Here is a 25,447-nt window from a genome sequence, read left to right on the forward strand (position 1 = left end):
TGCTCTCTCTTTCTCTCTCTCAAATAATAAATAAATCTTTAAAAAAAAATTTTTTAGTTCAAATGTAAGACAGTTCAGCTTCAAATTCATGGTTCTACCCAAGACCATCATCAAAGAGCTTTACCTAGTAAAATCAGTGGCATTCTGCTTCTCTGAAACCCTGTCATTGCACTGCATACTCCCCTTGTACTGAAAACTTCCTTTTTTCAGTGCAGCAGGATCACTTTCCATAGCTACCCCCCGCAACTACTGTCTATATTCTTGTAAAGAAGCTCAAGTGGGGACCTGAAGAAAGGCAAAGTAAGGGTTGCATAATAACAAAACTGCAGAGAGTGTCATTTCACAGAAATACATTGAATTGGTCATGGAAAGTTGCTAGAGATGAATAGCAAATCTGACTCTATACTTATTAGCAACTAGTTCAAAGGGGGAAAAAACTCATCGGTTCAAGCAAAGTCCACAAAATAAAAGTAAATCAATTATTTATGAGAATCACTGCTTTTCTTTCTTTTTTTTTTTTTTAAGATTTTACTATTTTTAAGTAATCTCTATACCCAACATGGGGCTCAAACTCACAACCCTAAGATCAAGGGGTTGCACACTCTACCAACTAACACTGCTTTTCTTGACATTGAAAACTAATAGAAAGCTTCCATAACTGCTCATCAAGAGAGCATCGTGACATTGTAAATAATGTTCTCAAAAGTATTCCACAGTAGTATTACAAGAAATTCTATCTGGCTGGGTTTTTCACAACATGCCTAACAGTACAAATGACAAGGTGAAATAGAATAGAAGCAATTTTAGGGAGTCCAAAATAATGCAGTGTAGGTTTACAGATTCCTGATAGTCTGGCTTAATCTCAGAGTAAAATTTACAAATCTAGGGCATGGATAGGTTGTCCTTTATTTTTTTATTTTTTATTTTTTTAATTTATTTTTTGACAGAGAGAGACTGCGAGAGAGGGAACACAAGCAGGGGGAGTGGGAGAGGGAGAAGCAGGCTTCCCTGCTGAGCAGGGAGCCCGATGCGGGGCTCGATCCCAGGACCCTGGGATCATGACCTGAGCCGAAGGCAGACGCTAAACAGCTGAGCCACCCAGGTGCCCCTAGGTTGTCCTTTAAACAACTCCTCATAAACATTACATCTTTAACTCTTGGTAAGATGTCGATAACCAACACTTCACAGGCACTATTTCTCTTAACTTCTGATACTTTCTGGTGAGCAAAAAATTCAAGGTTGCATTCCATGTTCAGGTAATTTACATTTTAGACAGTTTGTGTTGTCAGTTTAAGGGCAGAGAGCAATCTGCCTTCCATTTTTATATCTTTCCTATCCTTTACAGTAAAGCTACTTGAAAGAATGATCCATGTTCAATGTCTTCACTTCCTCACCACGCATTATCTCCTCATCTAGACAATCTGGCTTCTGTCCCCCATCACGCCACTGAAATCATTCTTGCTACATCACTAACAAGAACTCCCATTTTACCTCTTAGACAATTAACACCTTGGGCCCTCTCTGTCCCCTGAAACCCTCCCCGCAGCTACAACGACAAACCCTTTCTGACTTCTCTGGCAATACTTTTGCAGAGCTCCACTTCTGCTCCCTCTGTTTCCTCAAGACTATCTCCATCCTCAGCCATTTCCTTGTCTTACTTTACATGGTCTCCCCGTATATGAACTCCCCGTGTGGGAACTCAATTACTACTTAGAAGTATAGGATTCTAAAGTCTGTTTATAGCCTTTATCCCTCTATGCTACCTCCAAAGCCACACACCCAACTGTGTACCAAATATTTCCGCCCTACTGTCACCCGAACATTTCAAATCCAACAGGTTCAAACCTGAAATCATCCTCTCTTTTCTTCCCCATCCCAATTTGCTACTCCTCCAATATTTCCTCTCCAAATCAGAAATCTGGACTTCTTTGTAGACTCATCCCTCTCTCCACATGCTACATCTAAACAGTCATCAAATCCTGTTATTCCTACTTCTCTAGATCGGCTGAATCTCTACCTTCTATTCCATTACCACTGCCTGTACCTAACTAAGCTCAGGTTCTTGCCATTTTTGCACCTGAGTTACTTAAAAAGCCTCATGACTGGGGCGCCTGGGTGGCTCAGTCGTTAAGCGTCTGCCTTCGGCTCAGGTCATGATCCCAGGGTCCTGGGATCAAGCCCCGCATCGAGCTCCCTGCTCGGTGGGAAGCCTGCTTCTCCCTCTCCCACTCCCCCTGCTTGTGTTCCCTCTCTCGCTGTGTCTCTCTGTCAAATAAATAAAATCTTAAAAAAAAAAAAAAAGCCTCACGACTTCCTGCCTCCAGAATTATCCCCTCTCCCATTTATCTCCAAACTACTGCCAGAGTTATCTTCCTTAAAATCTGATGTCAGGGGCGCCTGGGTGGCTCAGTCGTTAAGCGTCTGCCTTCGGCTCAGGTCATGATCCCAGGGTCCTGGGTTCGAGCCCCGCATCGGGCTCCCTGCTCAGCGGGAAGCCTGCTTCTCCCTTTCTCACTCCCCCTGCTTGTGTTCCCTCTCTCACTGTGTCTCTGTCAAATAAATAAATAAAATCTTAAAAAAAAAAAAATCTGATGTCAATCCTCTGCTTATGTCCTTTAATGGTTATGGAAAGATGGAAAGCCTTCTGGATTAAAGTTAAACTCATTACCTTAGTTTAATTTATAAAGATCTTTATGAACAGGCTCTACTTATCTCTCTAGCCTCATCTGTCTATACTTTATACATACCTTCTGTTGTTATACTAAACTATTTATAGTTCCAGGTATATACCTTGCTATTTGATCCCCCCATAGTTTTATATATGCCTGTCCTGCCTAGAATGTATAGGGCTTAAAATTGGATGCTAAAGTAACAAATGACCAGGAACAAACCCCTTCTCTACCACTAACTTAATCCCATCTATCACCGAATGACTGACTGAGGGCAAATTACTTAATTCAAGCTTCATTTTTCTCACCTATAAAAATGAAGTAACACCCTTCACTACTACATACAATTAATTGTTAAGAGAATTCTAAAACACGTAAAGTGTTTACCTCAGTGTGTTGCACATGGTAAGTGCTCAATAAATTTTGACCACTATTTTATTTATTTATATTTTTATTTAAGTAATTCACACTAAAGCTTCAAGATTCAATATTATCTCTTCAAGAAAACCCAATCCCCTAGTTTGGTTTAGATATCCTTTCTCTTTACTTTTTTAACACTCAGAATATATCTCTACGAACACACTTACCATACTGCACTGGTCTGTTTTCCCTCTCTAGACAGACTTCCTAATAGAATTTTTTCTACTTGGTTTCTCTATGACCCACCAGAGCAACTGACACAGAGTAGACATACAATAGCATCCTACCACAGAACTAAATGAGTAGGCCATTTAGAAAACATCGGAAACACTAAATTCAAAAGCTTTAACCAGAACAGGATAGTGGCATAGTCCAGCCCGGAAGAATTCCCTTCTAGGATATAATGGCAGTGACGTACGTAGAGACATAGTTTCTGAACAAAACACACAGTTTCACAGTTTTTTTCCTAATCTCAGAATCAGGAAGCATCATAAAATATAAATATAAATCATACCTAATCATTTATAAATTGTCTTTTTGGAACAGAATTACATTCTGTAATTAAGCTCTAAATTACACTGAAAAACCAGAAACATGTCATTCCTTTTCAGACCAGATAAAAATTACTCAGCAGTAAATTTCCTACCCTCTGGTGGATTTCCATCACCAGTCAATTCTCCATAAGGAAGTCATGGCAACAACACAAGTAACTCAGCCTTAACTGGAAATAATCATCTCAGATATGAAAAAAAAATACACTTTTACAAACTGTGCCAAGAATCCTCAGCCAAATTCAAAAGCCACAACTGTCAGCATTATTTTATTAAAACTAAAATTTCAAAAGCTAAGAGCAAACAGCAGCAACTGCTTGAATGTACCCTACAAAATGGACAAGAGAGAATCAAGTAAGATAATGTATGCAAGTGCTCTGTAAACCACAAAATTATACAAACATGAGTTACCACTGTTAACAACTTTATTAATTTTCATCACCTAAGAATTTATTTTTCCCAATTCTAAATTTTCCAAATTTCCAAAACTTATTTTTCTAAATTTTGTGTATACCAAATAATTCATCTTACCTATTTTCTTTTTTTGTTGTCGACCAGCTGACTCTGTTATTGTTTCCTTCTTCTTTTCCACTGTAAACACAGTAACAGTAAAAATTAATTATGCATTATACTAAAGAAATGAAGGATGCTTTATCACAGCTGAACCAATGAAAGAAGCTCACAAGAAAGTTACACACTGCCTTTCATTATGGTCCTGAGCAAGTCAACCGATCTGCTCCCACAGCTGCTGACAGAAGGCAGACACAACAATCTAAGACTAAGACAACAACACTGGAAGCATCGTCACTCAAACACCCGTAAAGGATTGCATAAGGACACAATAATAGTAACTACTGAAACGTAATAAAAACTAAGATGGCTTTCAGACCATCAGCTGAGGGTGACTGCCGTAGGTTGAGTCTAAGCACAATTTTCAAATTCTGCTCTCTCAGATAACTAAGGTTAATTATAGTTCCACTCTCATATTCACTATAGAAGGTAGGAATTCATTTATTCACCTATTGGTGCCTAAGGAATTGGCATTGTTCTAGGTCGATAAAAAGATAACCATGATCCTTGCCCTCTAAAGAGTAATCTAGTGAGGGCAGATAATTGAATAACAATTATAACACAGAAAACTGGCAAGACAGACATATGCGTAGGGTAGGGAGATCAAGAGAATCAAAAAAGCTAAACCCAGGGCACCTGGCTGGCTCAGTCAGTGGAGCATGCAACTCTTGATCTCGGGGTTGTGAGTTTGAGCCCCACATTGGGCATAGAGATTACTTAAAAACAAACAGACAGAAGAAGCTAAGACCAACTTCTTTGAATGCATTTCAATTACTATGATGATAGAGTAAAAATAACCTTGTAAAGAGAAATAATGTAATATATTTATATTTTATATTTACTATCTTTCATCTATATACCTATCATAGTCCACCTATTAATGGACTAAGAATAGGTATGTCAAAAATTACCTTTACTTAGCTTATTTACATTCTTTGTTCTGTATAATATCTTAGCATACTTCCTTTACTCGCAAACAGTACAGTACATGTATTATTTCTAAAAGTTGCATCAAAGAGAATTGGCAGGTAAGACTTTTTCTCTTAGTACATTAATTATGCTACCTGAATTCTAAAATTGGTATTACTACTTTAACAAAGAGATGTAAACTTCGATTTGACTCCAATATTGCAAGTGAAACAGTAAAGTGCTGACTAAAATAAAATGTGTGTGTGTGTTTGTAGTTTCAATATATGCACTGGTGTCTAAGTACCAGTACTCTTTTATGCAAATAAAAAGATAAAACATGACATATACCTATGGGGGAGAAAGACATTTAGAGTGAACCTACTAGTATGAGATCATAAAAGGAAATTAAATCAGATTCTACAAGATGTTACCGAATAACATTTTAAAAGACAAAACCGACAGAAAACATTGAATGTTTTACTCTTTATCATTACTATTAACCAAAGAAACAAAAATTTTTCTTTCCCTTCCCAGAAGGACCATAACATAACTACTTAGCACTTAACCATAACTGCATAAAAAACAAGAAGGCTAGAGAACAGAAACATAAGATGGTACTGTGAACATTAACCTGGTCTTCTAGGGCACTGGACTGAGGCTAGATAAATCTGTTCTAAGGAGACGTCTATGGATAAAGTAGAGCCCATAATAGGAAGATCTGACCTTTCTGAAAGACTAAATAAGGTTTTGAGAGCTAAAGAATGAGTAGGAGTTTACTAGACAGAATGAGTAGGAGTTTACTAGACAAAAAGAGAAAGAAAAGTTATTCCAGTTAGAGGGAAGAGCAGATAAGGCCTGGGCCCATAGTAGGAAAAAGACTAGTCCAGAGGATGGAAAACGGGCCCGAGTGGCTAGAGAATAGACAGCAAGGGATAACCTGATACAGGATGTAGTTGCAGGGGAAGGGAAGAGGCACCAGACCATGCTGGACCTTGCAAGCCCCATCTTTATCCGAAAAGCAATGGGGAAAAACAAGGTATTTTGAGAAGAGCAAGTAACATAAGATTTGTGTCTTAAAAAAAAAAAAAATTACTTTGGATGTACTGTAGAGAATAAATCTGAGTGGCTGCAGGGAGACCAATGAGGAGGCTACTGCAGTAGATCACAGGAAACATGACAGACGTTTAGACTACGTGGTGGCGGCAGAACTGGAGAGATGTGGAGAGATCGCAAACTTTCCTGGAGGAGAACAGTAACAGGGCTTGATGGTGGACTGCACATACAGGGTGAGAGAAGAAAGTATTCAAATCAGCAAATATTTATTGAACATTTACTATGTGCCACTGTTCTAGGTGCACAGGATATATCAGAACAACAACAAAAACGCTTTCCTAGTGAAGCTTTCATTTTAGCAGGTGGAGATAAACAATAAACAGTAACACAATACATAAATAGATCATATAATACATTAGAAAGTGACAAGAGCCATGGGGGGAAAGATGGAGCAGGGTAGGGGCACCTGGGTGGCTCAGTCGTTCAGCGCCTGCCCTTCAGCTCAGGTCATGATCCCGGGGTCCTGGGATCGAGCCCCACATCGGGCTCCCTGCTCAGCGGGAAGCCTGCTTCTCCCTCTCCCACTCCCCCTGCTTGTGCTCCCTCTCTCGCTGTGTCTCTCTCTGTCAAATAAATAAATAAAATCTTAAAAAAAAAAAAAAAGATGGAGCAGGATATGGAAGATGAGGAGCAGCAGAGGTAGAAGAGATGAGCAGGCTGCAGTTTTAAAGAGGGTGGTCAAGACTCACAGAAGTAAACCTTGAACAAAGATTTGAAGACGATATGGGGCTAACTAAGCCGATATCATAGAGAAGAACATGCTAGGCAGAGGGAACAGCCAGTAGAAAGCTCCTGAGACAGGAGTGTGGCTGATGTACAGAGAGGAACAGCAAGGTCAGTGTGGTTGAAGCAGAGTGTGTGAGAGAAGAATATCAGAGCAGTAACAGGGGAAGCTCCACAGGCCACTGTAAGGACTCTGGCTGTTCCTGAGTGAAAATGGGACACCATCACAGGGTTATGAACAGGGATGGGACATGCTCTAATAGCTTTAAAAAGGATTATTCTGGGGGTACGTGGGTGGCTCAGTCAGTTCAGCATCTGACTCTGGATCTCAGCTCAGGTCTTGATCTCAGGGTCCTGAGTTCAAGCCCTGCATTGGGCTCCACACTGGATGTGGAGCCTACTTTAAAAAAAAAAGAATTATTCTAGCTGTTATCTTGGGAGCAGACTATAGGGAAACAGGAACACTTGTTGGAGGCTGTTGTAATAATTCATGCAAAGGATGAAGGTAGTTATCAATGGAGGTGATGGAAAGTGGTCAGATTCTGGATATGTCTGAAGGCAGCCCAAAAGTATTAGATGTGGGGTGTGAGAGAAGAGTTAAAGATAACTGCACAAGGATTATGGCCTGAGCAAGTAGAGGGACAGACAGACCTGACACTGACCAAAATCCTGAAAGCTACAAATGCAACAGCCTTAAGTGAGGAAAAAGTATTCAATTTGGACATGTTGGGTTTGAAATGTATATTCGACATTACAGTATAATTGACAAATTGTTATGTAAATCCTTATTTGAGCATAGTTGACACACAATGTTAATTTCATGTGTACAACATAGTGATCCAACTTCTCTCCACATTATGCTATGCTCACCACAAGTGTAGATGCCATCGCTCACCATACAAATGTTATTACAAGGATATATGGATCTTGCGTTAAGGAGAGAGGGCTAGGGATATAAATTTGGGAGCCACTGACAAATAGAGCACATGACTAAATTCACCAAGGGAGTGAGTGTAGGGGACTAAAAACAAACTGGGGTGCCCAAAAACAAGAGGTTGAAAAGAGGAACCAACAAGGAAACTGCAAAAAAATGGCCAGCAAGGGGCGTCTGGATGGCTCAGTCGGTTAAGAGTTTGACTCTTGATCTCAGCTCAGGTCAGAGTCTTGGGATCAAGCCCCACTTCAGGCCCTGTGCTGGGCATGGAGCCTGCTTAAGATTCTCTCTCACGTTCCCTCTGCCTTTCCCAATTCCCCTACCTCTCTTAAAAAAAAAAAAAAAAAAAAAAAAGACCTGCAAGGTTAAGAGCAAAACCAAGAGAGTGTGATGTCCTGAAAACGAAGTGAAGAAAGTGTATCAAGGTTTCTGGCTTGCACTATCAGAAGCATGGAGGTACCATTCGTCACGTAGAGAAATACCGGAGGAGGATCACGTTTGTGAAGGTAAAGATAATGAGCTTGGTTTTTAATATGTTGAGGTGCATTATCCACACTGAATACGTCAAGGACCAGTAAACTATAATTTCAAAAGCCCGAGTTTGGTTTCTAATTCTTTGTTTGCTCTATGATATTAGTATGTTATTTAACCTCTCTGAACCTCACTTTCCTTTTCTATAAAGAAAGAATAATATCTATACAACTGATCACAAATGGTTGCTATGTGGATCAAGTGAGATATTGTAAGGAAGAAAACTTTAAACCCTTATGAAGACATAAAGATGTCACAGAATACAGAAAGTCAGAGGAATTTTAAGATACAAAAGTTATACTTAATCTTTATAAGGCAGAAAAGAACACTGAAAGCTACATCAAGCCTATAAAGAACCATTCACATTATACCTCTCGCAGTCCCCTCAGCTGTGTCCTGTGGAGTTCCTGCTTTATTCAAAGGCCACAAACTGTACTTGTTCTTAACCTTTTACTCAAACTGTCCTTCAACCGCCTCACACAACTGAAATTTGCCTTATCCCTGAAGACACCGCTCACCTGGATACTAATCATAATGACCTGTTGTTCTCCAAACACATCTTCTCACCACAATTTCCATATTTCTGCACATATCTGATTTTCTTCGCCTGGAATTCCTACCTCCAGCTCGTTCTCTATCCGAATTCCAACTATCCAAGAAGGACGACCAGCCATCGCCATCACAAAGGCTTCCATGGCTCCTCACAACTGAATAGGATCTCTTCTTTAGAACCACCACAGCACCTAACTCGTACTTCTCATGCCCCTTGCTCTATTGCCATTTGTATTATACATTTTGCATAAAAATATCTAATACTGCATATACCTCTACATAGCCTTCAATTCAAATCGGACTCGTCTTTGTCTTCCTATAAAGTCTTTTTATCAGTTGGTGCTCGTAAAGTATTTACTGTGAACATGCATTCAATGAACTTGACCCGTTGAAACTGTATCTAAAGGATGTTGCCATACTCACGTTTTTTACTCTGTTTCTCCACCTCCGCTTTCAGTCTCTTGTACTTGTCTGTCCTGTAAACCAGGACCCAGGTTATACCTGAAACATTAAAAGCAACATGCTAACAGGAAAAAATGTTTGTAATGGTCACAGCAAACTTACTGGTGGTCACTGTTGGGTGAGGAGGGATTTCAACTTTTTGCTTTATATTTACCACCAGTTAACTTTTTTCAAATGTTAAGACATCTGACTCTTCAACCAAAATAACGGACACACGGTATGAAGGTGTCTCCACAAATACGCAAGTGAAATCGACCCTAAACCGGACTCCACGCTACCCCTCCCGCTCCTGTTCCCGATTGGCCCCGATTCCCTGCAGTAGATGAGCACCCCCACCATCCCAACCCCAAGCAAGCAAGGCTCGCGACCACTCCCTTGGTGGCGCGAGGGTCCCCAGGCCTAGGATCCTTCCCATGGGGGCTGATCAAACGTCAGAGAAGCAGCCGCTCTCACCCTCGGCAAGAAGAGCCGTGCACACGGAGATAAAAACGATGAGCAGTGTGTCCGCGAACATGGTGCTCATCTTGCACTTTCCTCTTTGCACTCTCACCCGCCAGGGGGGAAGCGCTCGAGAGCCTGCAAAAATTAAACGACAACGACTTCGCTGGATTCCTGGACCACCGAGGAACACTCTCTGACAGACTACAGTCACACTTCCGCTTCCGGGGCACAGCGCCGGAAGGGCTACTTCCGGAGAGTTGCGTGGCCGCGCGAATCTAGCGGGAACCACGCCGGCTCGGGGGCTGGCGCTCAAACCGAATCTCGCGAGAGCTGGAACTTGAGTTTTCGCGACGGAAGTGCGACTACGGGACTTCGCGCGGTGGCTCTTCCTCGCTGGGGTGCTGGGCGCTCTCCTCTCGGCCGGAATCTACTTGGGTGCGCTCGTCTGCGCTTCTGCCTCAGCCCCACCTCTGAGACTTTAGGTAGTTTACTGAACGCCTGCGTTGGATGCAAGGCCACGGGTTTGGAACTGGGGACGCGAAAATCAGTTAGTCGTGGCTGCTGGCCTCAAGGAACTCCTGTCCTAGCGAAGGAGAGAAACTTGTGCATCCGGTGTGATTAGGGTTTTAATAGAGGTATGGCCAGAGTGCTGCGGTGACCCAGTTGAGGGGGTGGTCAGAGAAAGCTGTAAAAGGAATCGAAGTAATGCTTAGAAGAGTAGGAGTGCTTTGCGGGGGGCCTTTGTAGGCGAAGACGCCGGTGCTGAAGAATACGTGGTGTGTAATAGAGCAGTGAATGATGTGTCTGGAGAAGGGGTCATAAACCCAAATGCCTCGGCTGGTTGCGTATAAATGATCTTATGCGGGCTGGGCAGAAGGAAACGGTGGGAGGTACTAGCATAAATAAGGGAGTGATAATTTTATCCGAAAGGAGCAATTGGTACTCAGATCCAGCCAGTTTCCCTGGGAGAAGGAGCACCCAGTTTTCGTTATCTTCCCGTTTTCCAGGAAAACCCCGAAGTCCTGATTTTATGTGAAAGTTCAGTTTATAAATGCTGGTAACTCAAGTTTTTAAATGCTGTATAGGTTAAAGGAAATGTCTTAGAAGCTTGGTTTCAGCCTGTGTAGAAGTTTTCAACTTTTTCAAGCTGATTCTGTTTGTACGAGTGTATTTGTGTTTATGAAAATCTGGAAGCTGGCGGAACTGTCTCCCCTGGACTTGTACTTTCTATCATTGGTTCTTTTTTCTTAAACTCCACTGTACTTAAGAGTTCTACTTTTGGTCTTTTTTAGCTTTATGTGCATTTCTTGTCTCTTTAAGACTTAGCAGCAGAGAGCCTGTCTCCTTTTAACAATGAATTTCTACTATGTGTCGAGAACAGTGATAGGCACTGTAGGGTCAGAGAGGGTGACTAAAATATTGTACCTGACTTCCAAGGTTCTCCTTGGATGTTAAACATTATAATAAGGTATAATCAAGGTATTCGTTAAATGTTATGGGAGCAGAGATGAGGGCAAAATTGGTTCTTCTTGGAGGAGTTGGGGAAGGCTTCACATTTGAGCTAGATCATAGTATGACTAAAAGGATAGGTTTTTATTCAACTCTGTATTGCTCATGGTAAATACTGAAGCACAAAAGGGGCATGACTTTTTTTTTTTTTAATTGAAATACAGTTGACAACACAATGTTACATTAGTTTCAGGTGCACAAAGTAGTGATTCTGTTATACTGTACCCACCACGATTGTAGCTGCCATCTGTCAAGAAGAGCATGACCTTTGAAATCAGACCTGATTTTCAATTCTAGCTTTGTCACTTAATTGACACCTGTCCTTAAGCATCTTTAGTCCTTGAGCCTGAGTTTCCTTATTTGCAAATATGGTAATAATAACACAGCTGCATAAAACTTACGAAGATTAAATGAGAAAGAGTATATTATACAGTATTTAAAGCTGTGCCTGACACAGTTGATCAAATCCGACATGCTATTGATTGTAAGATGAAACATTATTTTATATATGACTAAGAAAGAAAATAAACAACTAGTTAACCCATGACACACCATTGATTGTAAGATGCATCCCATTCAGAAGTGTTAAAATGTGGGGGGAAAAGTCTCACAATCAACAAAATACAGTAATAAGAGGAATTTCAACTACAGAACCGTGGGCTGCTAGGATAACATTTCCTTCCCTTGGGCAAGAATATAGTGACCCTAATCCCCTCATTGAAGAACAGTGCTAGAGGCAAGTTAAAATAACGTATTTTCTACATTCTACCAGATTCCTTTATCATATTTCCAAGTTTTCTAAGCTTTCAGTTGTATTAATTTAAGATTTCATTTATTTGTTTGAGAGAGAGAGTGCACGAGAGGGGGTAGGGTCAGAGGGAGAAGCAGACTCCCCACGGAGCACGGAGCCGGATGTGGGACTCGATCCCAGGACTCCAAGATCATGACCTGAGCCAAAGGCAGTCGCTTAACCAACTGAACCACCCAGGTGCCCCAGTTGTATTAATTTTTAGATTTCAAAAGTTTTCCCCGTGAGGACCACCATTTCAGACTTTACCGTCCTGCTCCAATCTCTATGCCTATTATAAGGGTTTTGTCCTGGGACTTCCTTTTGCTGTTCTCTGGGGTAGGGTTCACTATTTCATGTACCCGTATCTCCCCCCTGCCTTAGTTTATACTTTATGTTGTGGTACACCCTCAAGGAACTTGTGGAAGGTAAATGGGAGCTAATCCTTTAGTGTGCTTATTAGAAGTATTAGTAACAATACTGTTTATAAACAAATACTTAGTACTAGGCTAGGCATCATAACAGATTATGAGAGAAATTAAATCCCACGGGGGTACCTGGGTGGCTCAGTCTTCAAGTGTCTGCCTTCGGCTCAGGTCATGATCCCAGGGTCCTGGGATCAAGCCCCATGTTGGGCTCCCTGCTCGGCGGGAAGCCTGCTTCTCCCTCTCCCACTCCCCCTGCTTGTGTTCCCTCTCTTGCTGTGTCTCTCTCACTGTCAAATAAATAAAAATCTTCAAAAAAAAAAATTAAATCCCTGCTTATAACTGAGGTATGAACGGGTAAGAGCAACTTCTCTGAGCCTCACTTTAAATTTGTAGAGATAAAAATGCCTACCTTCCAGAACTGCTTTGAGGTTTATATAGAATGAGAGCAAAATTCTGAAGTCAGACTACCTGTCTTCAAATCTTGGCTTCACCACTTCACTAGATGTGTAATTATAAGCAAATCTTTCACTGCACTGTGCCTTGGTTTCCTTGAATATACAATGGCATAATGATAATAGTGCCTAAGTCCAAAGGATTTTATTTTTTTTTTAATTTTATTTATTTTAGAGAGAGAATGCAAGTGGGAGGAGGGGCAGAGGGAGAGGAGAGAGAGAGAATCCCAAGCAGCCTCCACACTAAACACAGAGCTGGACGCGGGGTTTGATCCCATGACCCCTAGATCATGACCCGAGCCGAAATCATGAGTCGGATGCCCAACCTACTGAGCTATCCAGGCGCCCTCAAAGGGTTTTATTTTTTTTTAAAGATTATGTGAGTAAAGTGTTTAGAACAGTACCAGGCTCATAGAGAGGGCACATTAAGTGTTAACTGTTATTATTATTGGTTCTATTAAACCACCTACCTCATAATCATTGAACAATTTTTTTCATTCTATCCATTTTCCCTGGATTCTTACTCTCTTTAAAAGCTTCAGTTACCAACTGTCTGCTTCTGATCTGTAAAATAGTATCTGTAGCCTAAGTTTCTTCCCTGATTTTCAGACCTGATACCTGAAAGCCAAGTGGGCATTTACATTTGGAGATCTGAAACTAAACCTTTCCAGTTCTTCTACCCAAACTCCAATCTTCCCTTCTTCCCTTATTCTCCTAAAGAGTAGCACCATCATGTACCCAGTCTTTCAACCCAGAAAACAGGAACATCTAATCACCAAATGTGATAAATTCTCCCTGCCTCATTTCTCTTTTTTTTTTCCCCACATCTTTCAACTCCTACAGTTTAACTCAGGTTACCATTGTCTTCCTTTGCATTACAGCCTTCTGCCTGGTTGGTCTCCAGTTACACACCCAACTGTCCCCTCTAAGCCATTCTTTTATGTAGCCAATAGTGATCTTTCTCAAATACAAAGATTTTTTTTTTTCCCCACTAGGCTGGCAGGACTAGATAAAAACTGAGAAACGAGGGCGCCTGGGTGGCTCAGTTGCTTAAGCGACTGCTTTCGGCTCAGGTCATGATCCTGGAGTCCCTGGATCGAGTCCCGCGTCGGGCTCCCTGCTCGGCAGGGAGTCTGCGTCTCCCTCTGACCCTCCCCCCTCTCATGTGCTCGCTCTCTCTCTCATTCTCTCTGTCTCAAATAAATAAATAAAATCTTTAAAAAAAAACCTGAGAAACGAATACTGAAAAGATTATGAGGACCCTCCCCAAAATACACTTTAAAATAAAACAAATGCTAAAGTAAATGTGAGTTTATTATCTTTTGGAATATTTTATTTATTCAAATAATTTTCACTCTGTGAGTGTGGGTCCCAAGTATGTGTTTAATTTGTCTTTTGGGTAAGCAGCACTGTGTTTGAGGACAGAGACTGGGTCTTGTTTATTTCTGCATCCCCAGCTTTTGGAACATGGCCTGGCACAGAGAAGCTTCCCAATATATAATGAATGAATGATACAGTTGGGAGAGAGGACAATAGGTTGGACAAATATCTTGGAAGAATGGGGAATTTTAGTTGGACTTTGAGGAAAAAGTGAAATTAGGATGTGGGAGAAGTGGTGATCAAAAGCATTGAATTGGGAATGAGAGAGAGGACATCATAGTTTGTGTGTAGTTGAAACAACCAATATGTGTGAAGAGGCTGTATGTTTAGTAGAAATAGAATTGACTAGGTAAAGTGACTGTATTTTATCTGTAAGAGGTACATGGTTGAACTTCAGGAGAGCCATAAATCTGAAACTGTAGACAGAACTTTGTGGATTTTTTTCCCGAATCAAAGATTCATAGTTTTTATCAAATTCTCAAGGGAGTTTATAAACCAATAACTGTTAAGATTTATGTTGTATATTTGAGAGACTGATGGGTCTTAAGCTTGATGCTGTAACCAGTTAGTGTTCAAAAATTTTTTGCTGCAGTACTCCTTAGGAGCAGAAGGGAGAGAATGAGAGCCTAAGATCTGGAGATAGAGCCTGAAGATTGGGACTTTTAACAGTATATGTGAATTTTGCATTAAGGGATTGGTATTAAAGTTTCTAATGACCAGGGAACTCTAATTCAGGACTACTCCTTTCAGTTGGCAAAAAGATGAGCCATCGAATTGGAAAGGAAAAATTAAAATTAATCTTTGTTTGCAGATGACATCTTATATGTAGAAAACCCTAAAGATTCCACATAAAAAACCAACTGTTACAACTAGTAAACGGGGGCTTCTGTGTGGCTCAATTGATTGAGCATTCGATTCTTGGTTTAGGCTCAGATCCTGATCTCAGGGTCATGGGATCAAGCCCTGCATTGGGCTCTGCAGAGTCTACTTGGGATTCTCTCTCCCTCTGCCCCTATCTCTGCTTGTGTACGCTCTCTCTCTCTCTCCAAAATAAATCTTAAAAAAAAAAAAAATAGTAAACAGGGGCGCCTGGGTGGCTCAGATGGTTAAGCGTCTGCCTTCAGCTCAGGTCATGATCCCAGGGTCCTGGGATCAAGCCCCACATCGGGCTCCTGGCTCAGTGAGGAGCCTGCTTCTCCCTCTCCCTCTGCCTCTCTCCCTGCTCATGCTTTCTCTCTCACTCTCTGTATCTCTGTGTCTCAATAAATAAAATCTTAAAAAAAAAAAAAAGAACTAGTAAACAAATAGACCAGAGTAGCAGAATACAAAAACCCACCGACAAAAATCAGTTGTGTTTCCATAACTGTGAACAATCCAAAAAGGAAATTAAGAAAACAATTCCATTTGCAGTAGCATCAAAAACAAAATACCTATAAATAAGTTTAACCCAGGAGGCAAAAGATTTGTAACTCAGAATTATAAAATACTGATGAAAGAAATTAGAGAAGACACAAATAAAGACATTTTGTGTTCATGGATTGAAGTGCTGTATTTTTAAGATGTCAATACTACCCTAAGCGGTCTGCATATTCAGTGCAATTCCTGTCAAAATTCCAGCATTTTTTGCAGAAATAGAAAGATCCATCCTAAAATTCCTACGGAACCTCCAAGGATCCTGAGTAGCCAAAGCAATCTTGAAAAGGAAGAATAAAGTTGGAAGTCTCATACTTCCTCATTTCAAAACTTACTTTCAATCCTCAGTAATCAAAAAAGTGTGGTACTGGCATAAAGACAGATACATAAACCAGTGAAATAGAATAGAGAACCCCCCAAATAAACACTTGCATATATGGTCAAATGTTTTTCAACAAGGGTGCCAAGACCATTCAATGGCTAAAGGACAGTTTTTTCAGGAAGTGGTTTTCAGAAAACTGGATATCCACATGCAAAAGAATGAAGTTAGACCCTTATACCATATACAAAAATGAACTCAAAATGGATCAGAAACTTTAAGAAATAAAACTGTAAAACTCAGAAGAAATCACAGGGGAAAAGCTTAATGAGATTGGATTTGGCAGTGATTTATTGTGTATGACACCAAAAGCATAGGCAACAGCAAAAAATAAGTTGGACTTTATCAAAATCTAAAACTTGTGCACAAAAGGATACAATCAACAGAGTGAAAAGGCAATTTATGAGATTGGAGGAAATGTTCACAAATCATATATTGGTAAGAGATTAAAATCCAGAATATATGAAAAACTACAACTCAACAGCAGCAAAACAACTCAAAAATGGGCAAAGGACTTAATAGATGTTTCTTCAAGGAAGATCTACAGATGGCCAATAAGCACATGAAGGGATGCTCAACATCACTAATCATTAGGGAAATTCAAATAAAAACTATGAGATAACCACATCACACCCAGTAGAAAGGCAGTTGTTCAAAACAACAAAATAATGTGTTGACAAAGATACGGAGAAATTAGAACAGTTGAGCATTGCTGGGGGGAATGTAAAATGGTGCAACCACTAGGAAAAAGTATGGTGTTTACTCAAAATATTAAACAATTACCAAATGATAGGGGCACCTGGGTGGCTCCAGTGGTAGAGTGTCTGACTCCTGGTTTTGGCTAAGGTCATGATCTCATGGGTCATGGAGCTAGGGACTGGGAAGAGGGAAGAATGGAGAGTTATTGTTTAATAGGCATGGAGTTTCAATTCGGGAAGATGAAAAAGTTCTGGAGATGGATGGAGGAAGGTGATTGTTGCGCAAGAAAGTGAATGTACTTAATACCACTGAATTGCACCTCCAGACCTGGTTAAATGGCAAACTTGATGTTATATGTATGTTACCATAATCTTATTTTTTTTAAAGATTTATTTTATGAGAGAGAGAGAATGGAGGGGAGGGGCAGAGGGAGAGGGAGAGAGAATCCAAGCAGACTCTGCGCAGAAGGTGGAGCCCAGCAAGGGGCTTGATCTCACCACCCTGAGATCATGACCTGAACCAAAACCAAGAATCTGCCGCTTAGCCAACTCCGCCACCCAGGCGCCTCATATGAGCACTCTTTTTAATACCAAGATCTGAAAACAACTCAATGCCTATCTACACGTAGAGGAATAAATTATATAATAAATAAATTGGAGCGTATTTAAACAGCACTACAAATGAATGTATTACAATTATATGCCACAATGTGCATTAATCCTAACAATATAATATTGAATGGAAAGAATAAGTGCTTAAGAATTACAGGATGTGGTAGACTTTCTATAACGGTCATAGTAATAAGTGATGCAATGGAGGATCAAAGAGATGGATGTAAATGTAAATTCCTGTCTTAGTTTTCAAGTTGGTGGTGATTTCATGGATATTTGTTATTTTAAATGAAAGACTGAATGCTTGAGGGCCTTGAACACACCAATGATGCGAATGTGTCATGAACCAAGAATAATGATAATCTAATTCTCTGCATCTGAGCTAAAATAAAAAAATTCTTCCTGTGTTCAACTCTGTATCTGTTTGTTCTAAGTAAGAAGAAGAAAGTAGAGAGGTGGGGAGTAATCTTTTAAATTACTTATCATGGGGGCACCTGAGTGGCCCAGTCACTTAAGCATCCAACTCTTGATTTTGGCTCAGGTCATGATCTCAGAGTCATGAAATTGAGACCCCCACATTGGGGCTTAAGATTCTTTCTCTCCCTCTCCCTCTGCCCTTCCCCCCCATTCTCTCACTCTCTCTCAAAAAAAATTTTTTTTTAATAACTTACTGTCAAGTAAAAATGATACTCTAGGAAAATATGTCACATTTCTTTTGCAGCTTCAGATACCCTCTGATTGATTGCCACTTATGCCTGGGCATTTAAGCATCTCAATTTTAGAAGATAAGTGACAGTGGAAAGTCACCCAAATATCTTGAGCTTGGATGGGAATTTTGCAAAATAAGCAGTGTTTCTGTGAAAAAAAAAATTTAGTCTGGCAGCTTTACATAGGATAGATACTTTTTTTTTTTTTTTTAAGATTTTATTTATTTATTTGACAGAGACACAGAGAGGGAACACAAGCAGGGGGAGTGGGAGAGGGAGAAGCCGGCTCCCCGCTGAGCAGGAGCCCGATGCGAGGCTCTATCCCAGAAACCTGGGATCATGACCTAAGCTGGAGGCAGATGCTCAACGCCTGAGCCACCCAGGTGCCCCAGGATAGATACATTTTTGAGAGAGATTGCAGTCAGAGAAACCCAACTATCAGGCCATCACCATGATGCAGTTTTCAAGTAAAGGGAGACTTGAACTAAAGTATCAGCAGAAACTGGGAAAGAGCTAAACTAAGAACTTTTTGTAGGATGAAATAGTAATTCTTAGAATTAAATAAGATGAAGTAGGGGCACCTGGGTGGCTCAGTCAGTTAAGCGTCTACCTTTGGCTCAGGTCATGTTCTTGGGTCCTGGGATTGAGCCCTGTGTCGGGCTCCCTGCTTGGCGGGGAGTCTACTTCTCCCTCACCTTCTCCCTGTGTGTGCTCACTCGCTTGCTTGCTCTCTCAAATCTCCAAAAAAAAAAAAAAAAAAGATGAAGTAAATAAGAATACTTAAATAATTCTAAGGTTTCTACCAGAAGTATTTCTAAGTTTTATGTGACCCAAAGCTTATACAATTCTAGGGACTCCTTTAAGAAAAATGGTATGGCAAAATCAAAATAGGATCAAGATTAGATACAAAAGTGGGGCGCCTGGGTGGCTCAGTTGGTTAAGCAACTGCCTTCGGCTCAGGTCATGATCCTGGAGTCCCAGGATCGAGTCCCACATCGGGCTCCCTGCTTGGCGAGGAGCCTGCTTCTCCCTCTAACCCTGCCCCCTCTCATGTACTCTCTCATTCTCGCTCTCTCAAATGAATAAATAAATCTTTAAAAAAAAAATTAGATACAAAAGTGAATACTTCTTTGAAAGGGCCTAGTGCAAGTGAGGATTCCAGAAACTTAATTTCATTAACGTCTTGGCAAATCTGTCTCTGGATTTTAACCTGTATGGGGACAAACCTGACACAGAGTGGCTGGAAGGGCAGCCTTTTAAGAGAGGAAAATATAAAAACTTCAGTCTTGGCAATAAACTTCTGTAATATTAGTTAGAAGGGGCATTTGAAAAAAAATACCAAAACAGATCCACATTCCTTTTCCCAAGTGCAAATCTGGCCCATCTTAATAGAAGCCTAAAATCTGAGGTGACTTTCCCCATTACAAATACACAACTGTCGTGCTTACTCAGTATTCCTCTATCATTGGCCAATAATTCACTTTTACTCACTGTTTAGACTCTTACCCTTCACCTTAGTGGTTCACTTTGCTGCCAAAAAGACGTTGATTTCATTCACAGAGAAACATAAATAGCATAAGTAATTCTGTTGACTGCCCATAGCTTCATTTCCCCAGCTTCAGTCCTTTTTAGGAGCTCAGTCTCCAATTGACCTATATATCTGGCACAGGGCTGCTTAGTGGATACTTTTTTTTTTTTAAGATTTTATTTATTTATTACAGACAGAACAAGAGGGAACACAAGCAGAGGGAGTGGGAGAGGGAGAAGCAGGCTTCCCGCTGAGCAGGGAGCCCGATTCAGGGCTCAATCCCAGGACCCTGGGATCATGACCTGAGCCAAAGGCAGACACTTAACGACTGAGCCACCCAGGCGCCCCGTGGATACCTTTTTTTAAAGAATTTATTTGTTGGAGAGAGAGGGAGCACAAGGAGGGGAAGAGGCAGGCAGAGGGAAAAGCAGTCTCCCCACTGAGCAAGGAGCCTGACACGGGACTCAATCCCAGGACCCTGGGATCATGACCCAAGCTGAAGGCAGCCATTTAACCGACTGAGCCACCCAGGCGTCCTGTATTAAAGTTATTTTAAAAATTTTCTTTAATTTTTTTTTTTTGACCATTGGTTCTTTAGTAGTATGTTGTTTAATCTCCACGTATTTGTGAATTTTCCAGTTTTCTTCTTGTAATTGATTGCTAGTTTCATACACTGTGGTCAGAAAAGATGCTAGACATAATATTAATTTCCTTAAATTTATTAAGGCTTATTTCATGGCCTAACATGATCTCTCCTAGACAATATTCCATGTGCACTTAAGAAGAATGTGCACTCTGCTGCTTTTGGATATAATGTGTTCTAAATGTCTTAATTCTACTTGGTGTAACATATCGTTTAAGTGCAGCACTTCCTTATGGATTTTCTGTCCCTATTATCTACCCACTGTTGAAAGTAGGTTATTGAAGTCCCCTACTATTACTATATTGCTGTTTCTCCCTTCAGGTCTGTTAATATTTGCTGTATATATTTAGATGCTTCTATGCTGGGTGCATAAATATTTACAAATGTTGACCCTCTTTTGGGTACATTATATAATGACCTTTTTTTGTTTCTTATTACAGTCTGTCTTAAAGTCTATTTTATCTGATTTTAAGTATAGCTACTCCTACTTTGTTTTGATTTCCATTTGCAAGGAATACCTTTTTCTATCCTTTCAGTCCACATATATTTTTTTAAGATTTTATTTATTTATTTGAGAGAGAGAGAACTAGGGCGAGAGAGCATGAGTGGGGTGAGGGGCAGAGGGAGAAGGAGAAGCAGACTCCCTGCTGAGCAGGGAGCCGGACACGGGGCTGGATACCTGGACTCCAGGATCATGACCTGAGCTGAAGACGATGCTTAATCGATTGAGCTACTCAGGTGCCCCAGTCCACATGTATTCTTAAAGCTCAGCTGAGTCTCTTGTAGGTAGCATATAGTTGTTGTTGTTGTTTTTAATCCATTTAGATACTTTATGTCTTTTCCTTGGAGAATTTAGTCCATTTACATTTAAAGTAATTATTGATAGGTATGAACTTATTATTGTCATTTTGTTCATTATTTTCTGGCTATTTCATGAGTCCTTTAATCCTTCTTCTCTTGTTCTCTTTGTGATTTGATGATTTTCTGTAGTGGTATGCTTAGAGTCCTTTGTCATTAACTTTTGTATATGTGCTTATAGATTTTTGATTACCATGAGGCTTATATAAAAGAGAAAGATATTTTGCTTTTGAATCCTTTTCCATCCAAATAATTTTCTTGTGAAATGTCTGTTTATACCACTCCCTCTGTTGGTTTTTCCTTTTCCTATTATTAACTCCTGTACTTCCACAACATCCTTATATTTGTCAGTAGCTTTGCTTATAATTATAGAGGTTCTCCACTATTATTTTCCATGACTTTATGAAAGTCCTACATCTTTTAAAAGAGATTTGCAATTTCACTTTGCAAACACTTTGGACTGAATTTGCAAATAAACTAATGGAGCAGAAAGATATGTTAAACGAGGAGGGATATTTGATGATTCATTTTTATAAATGATTGGTTCATTGGTAAATATATGATAGGGAAACTTTTGCTTCCTAGTGCAATCTATTAACTGTGAGGACCTAGGTAATGAAACCCTGACTATTAAGGATCCCCTGCAGGCATTTAGTGGGGTTCCAGTAAGTCTCCTAAGAGACAATGGATGTGAAGTGCTTAGCATTTGTTCCTGGCACAAGTAGAGTTGATTACTTAATTCTTTGTGTTGCCAAGGTATACTATAATATCCCATCACACAGTATTATCATTGCCTAATTGTTTATGTTTCTTGATAGTCTGTGACTCCTAGAAGGTAGAAATGGTTTCTAATTCATCTTTATGCTCTTGATACTCAATAAGTGCCTCATACATGGTGAACATTCAAAACATGTTGAATGAGTAAGTAAAGGAATGAATGAATAGATATCTTCCTTGTCTTTTCTTGTTATGATAACCTATCTCAGATTATCTATTAGTCTTCCACAAAAGTAATTCCTTTAGGCCATGAAGCTATTTTGTTTTTTGCCTTTAATTAAAAAATTTTTTAACAAGGCAAATCCCTTTGTACTGATACGGAATGTTCTCCAAGATACAATGATAAAAACAAAATGCAGAACGATTTGTAGCATATGCTACTTTTTTTTAATAAAGATTTTATTTATTTGACAGAGAGAGAGTGTGCGCACAATCAGGGGAAGCAGCAGCAGAGGGAGAGGGAGAAGCAGGCTCCCCACTGAGCAGGGAGCCCGATGTGGGGCTCCATCCCAGAACCCTGAGATCACGACCTGAGCCGAAGGCAGACGCTTAACCAACTGAGCCACCCAGGCACCCCTGTGCATAGCCCATCTTAAGCATATGTGAGAAACCAGTAAGAGTGACTGCTTTTGGGTAGTAACACTGGGAATACCCATGGTAAAGATTTACTTTATTACTGTATACTCTTTCAAATTGCTTATTTTTTTTTACCTTGTGCCTATATTACCTATTCTATATAGGTATAGATATATAAATTTTATTTTACAAAGTTTTTACCATTTGTGAAACCTAAAATAACTGGTGAAAAGAAAGACTGAGATGATGTTGGGATATTACTAATTCAGGTTAGAAAAGTACGTAAAAATGCATATATACAAGTATGTAAGATTTTTAAAATATTTTTTCTTTGTCTTCATCTACCTGAAGGCTTATATATTGCATATTTCAAGTTGGCCTAAAGGTCACAAATACATAAAAATTGGATGGAATTTAAGTTATTTTTTTTTTAAGATTTTATTTATTTATTAGAGAGAGAATGAGAGAGAGCACATGAGAGGAGGTAGGGTCAGAGGGAGAAGCAGACTCCCCGCCGAACAGGGAGCCCGACGCGGGACTCGATCCAGGGACTCCAGGATCATGACCTGAGCCGAAGGCAGTCGCTTAACCAACTGAGCCACCCAGGCGCCCGGAATTTAACAGTTATACTTAAATTGTTTTTCTAAGTGATTTCCACACTCTTTGTCGTATAATTTGGTTTTTCTGTGAGAACCTTTCACCTCTAGCCATACTAAGTTTTGTTTCTGTGACTTTCATTCAGTATGGGGGTTTTGTGTGTGTGTGTTTGAAGGTTTTATTTTTAAGTAATCTCTACATCCAACATGGGGCTCGAACTCATAACCCTGAGATAAAGAGTCCCACACGGCACTGACTAAACCAGCCAGGTGCCCTTCATTCATCGTGGGTTTTATGGTTACTCTTGCACATACAACCTAAAATATGCCCAAATATCCCAAATTAAATGATCTATATACAGTTTCTCCCTAAAGCATAATAGATTCTGCCAGTATTCTGCCCACCCTTGGGTCTAACCTGTTGTATTCACTCCACCAACTTCCAGCTGCCTGATGTTTTCTGGCATCAGGAGCCTCTGCCTTTCAAGCCTAAATGGGTTTAAACTTTAATAGTAATTTATCAGTGTATCAAAGGCCTTAAAGGGGTGCGTGCTTTTTGATCCAACAATAGGAAAAAAATCAGAGGATGGGCCGATAAGCATTTTTAAGGATGTTCTCACAAAAAAAAAAAAAAAAAAGGATGTTCTCACAGCCTTCAATTTAAAAATTTTTAAAAAGCAGAATATCTAAATGCTAAAAAAGAGGATTGTTTAATACAGTATAACAAATGTATGCAGTGGAATACTGCTCAGTATTTAAAATTATATAAATGTATATTGATTTCACTGCACGTTCACAATATATTATGTGACTATATCAGTTCATTGGTAAGTATGTATTAGGGCAAATTTAGCTTTTTAGTGCAATCTCCTAACTATGGGGACTTGGCTAATAAGATCTTAGCTAAGGGGCACCTTCACTAAGTACCATATGAAAGTTACTTAAATTAAATGGATTTACATACATACATGGCTCAGTCGGTTAAGCATCAGCCTTTGGTTCAGGTCACAATCCTAGTGTCCTGGGATTGAGCTTATGTCGGGCTTCCTGCTCAGTGGGGAGCCTGCTTCTCCCTCTCCCTCTGCCCCTCCCCCTGCTCCTGCAGCAGTCTCTTCCTCTCTCTTGCTCTATCTCAAATAAGTAAAATCTTTAAAAAAATAAAAGTATTCAACAATAACAGCAAAAGTGAAGCCTTACTCTCTTAAATACACAAAACACTATTGTCTGTATTGGCCAATTAGGTTCCTTTGTAGCAAATGCAGTACACTGGTTTGTGGGGTATTCCATGTAGAATACAACTGAAACATTTCTGTGAACAATGGATAAGTTATATTGGATTTGATTCATTTTACCTGTGTCAGGCCACTTTTGCACAACACTTGGGGAAAATGCTTTATTGTTTACTCCTACCATATGAAAGGAAGGAAGCAGTTCCCAGCTGTTAGGAAATATAAAGCCATTTGGGAAATCTCCTGGGTTGTAAGGTATTACTGATACAGAGATGCTGAACCACAGCTACTTTTCTAGGGAAAGGAGAATTTGTAAATGTTATTACTTAGTTAAATTACTTTATCTTAAAGTAGAACTACAGATATAACTTATTTAAATTTTCCCAGTTTTAAATAGTGAAGCCAAAGATTATTTTCACAAATTAAAGTTGCTCTGGGACCTGGTTAGATGTCTCTGCTGTACATTTCCTTAGTACTTTCCTTAGCATCACATTTTTTGTCATGGCTTATTCGAGGATGTTTTTCTTTTCTTTCTGGATTGTAAGCTCAGTAGGAGTAGGAATGATATCTGTCTTACTAGCACATAATAGGAACTCAGCATTTAATGAAAGAATGTATAAAGAAGGGATGGATACAGTTCCAACTTAGAGCTAGGACATAAAGAGCATAGGCTTTAAATGCACAATGGAGACATTCCTTACACATTGATAGAGAAGTGCATGTTACATTTAAGGTACATTTGCATTTAAGGTGAAATATTTATGTTAGTAGTTGACACTCACCAATTCTAGTAAGTAAAATGCCAAGATAGGAATATTCTACTATGAGTCCCTGTGAGGAGTAAGAATATAGAGAAAGTGACAGATAGGCTACAATGTCACAATTATATAAATTCATCATTTAATAGATGAATAAGTTGAAATCCATACAATTTAAATAACTTATAAGGTTTCATAGTTCATTATTGATCATTCCAGGCTGTGAGTCAGGTCTCCTGATT

At 39.8% G+C, this 25,447-nt stretch overlaps 1 protein-coding gene across 1 annotated transcript in view; it reads right to left on the bottom strand.

Moving 5' to 3' along the window:
- The window catches only part of TMCO1 (transmembrane and coiled-coil domains 1), a 57,849-nt gene extending 47,741 nt beyond the window's left edge, over positions 1-10,108 (bottom strand). Inside the window, exons 1-3 of the mRNA XM_035010068.1 lie at positions 9,888-10,108; positions 9,396-9,473; positions 4,172-4,231 (exon numbers count right to left, since the gene is read on the bottom strand). Coding sequence (XP_034865959.1) covers positions 4,172-4,231; positions 9,396-9,473; positions 9,888-9,957 — 208 coding nt within the window. The 5' untranslated portion in view covers positions 9,958-10,108. The remainder of the gene's footprint in view (positions 1-4,171; positions 4,232-9,395; positions 9,474-9,887) is intronic.
- Between the last annotated feature and the right edge of the window lie 15,339 nt (positions 10,109-25,447).

Source organism: Mirounga leonina, unplaced genomic scaffold (assembly GCF_011800145.1).
Source record: "Mirounga leonina isolate KUSES-001 unplaced genomic scaffold, KU_Mleo_1.0 Mir_154, whole genome shotgun sequence".
NCBI classification, from domain to species: Eukaryota; Metazoa; Chordata; class Mammalia; order Carnivora; family Phocidae; genus Mirounga; species Mirounga leonina.